This window comes from Nestor notabilis, unplaced genomic scaffold (genome assembly GCF_000696875.1).
Source record: "Nestor notabilis isolate BGI_N333 unplaced genomic scaffold, ASM69687v1 scaffold16144, whole genome shotgun sequence".
Classification (NCBI taxonomy): domain Eukaryota; kingdom Metazoa; phylum Chordata; class Aves; order Psittaciformes; family Psittacidae; genus Nestor; species Nestor notabilis.
This window is the reverse complement of record NW_009925288.1, coordinates 9,175-10,128: the sequence shown is the minus strand read 5'-3', so window position 1 is coordinate 10,128 and position 954 is coordinate 9,175. Positions and strand designations below refer to the sequence as shown.

Sequence of the window (954 nt, the reverse complement as noted above, 5' to 3'; positions counted from 1 at the left end):
GGCTCCCCATGGTCCGTTGCGAAGCAGTCGTTGGTGTCCATGTTCTCCCAGAGCGTTTCCATGTCCTGGCGGGTGCCCAGCGCTGGCCGCACGGCTGCTCGGCCCTCCCCAAGGCGCCCCAGGTCATCCTGGCACAGGAAGAGGTGGTGTGGGGCCACCTCACATGTCACTGGGATCCCCTTCTGCTTGGCTGCCTTGATGAGGAGGATCTGCAGAGAAAGCAGTGAGGGGGGAACCCAAACAGCTCTGCACCCTCTCCCTGCGACCCACAATCCCCCCACTGCTCACCTCCTCCCTGCGGGCCACATGGCAGATGTGCACAGGGCGCTGGTACAGCTGGGCCACCATTAGGACAGCAGCCACTGTCTGCTGCTCTGCGTGCGCTACAATGGGCAGGTGCTGTGGCCAACGCTCAAAGTGCTAGGGTGGGGACAGAGTTAGTGGGCACTGGCACCAGGAACCAGGTCCATGACAGCCCCTGCCTGTAGCAGCTCACCTCCATCCACAGAGACACGTTGTCCATCCGCAGGCTGGAGAAGGTGTCGTTCAGGTACATCTTGAGCCCAGCAGCTGCCCCAGCCAAAGGTCCCAGCAAGCTGGCGTTGTCCAAGGAAGCTCCCAGGAAGAGGGCAAAGTCACATCGGGCCCCAGCCTCGGCCAGCTGCAGGGGTGAGAGGTGGCAAGTGCTGGCCAAGGTCAGCCCCACTGCAGGCAGCTAGTGCACCACATTTGGCACTGCAGCACCCAAAGAGGGGACATGGGCATCGGGCTGGGCAGTGGGAGCCCCTCACCTTCTGTACCAGGGCAAAGGAAGTGGCATCAGTGACGGCAGGGCTGGTGTTGGGCATGGCGCACACCACAGTGACACCCCCAGCCAGGGCAGCTGCTGTGCCCGATGCAAAGTCCTCCTTGTGGGTGCCACCTGGCTCGCGGAGGTGGACGTGGACATCAATC

At 63.0% G+C, this 954-nt stretch overlaps 1 protein-coding gene across 1 annotated transcript in view; it reads right to left on the bottom strand.

The window, feature by feature from the left end:
- The window catches only part of CAD (carbamoyl-phosphate synthetase 2, aspartate transcarbamylase, and dihydroorotase), a gene marked incomplete at both ends in the record, with an annotated part of 12,498 nt that overhangs the window by 3,238 nt on the left and 8,306 nt on the right, over nucleotides 1–954 (bottom strand). Inside the window, 4 exon segments of the mRNA XM_010012998.1 lie at nucleotides 9–209; nucleotides 289–420; nucleotides 497–661; nucleotides 792–954. The exon segment at nucleotides 792–954 is cut by the window's right edge and continues 3 nt beyond it. Of these exon segments, the coding sequence (XP_010011300.1) occupies nucleotides 9–209; nucleotides 289–420; nucleotides 497–661; nucleotides 792–954 (661 nt within the window).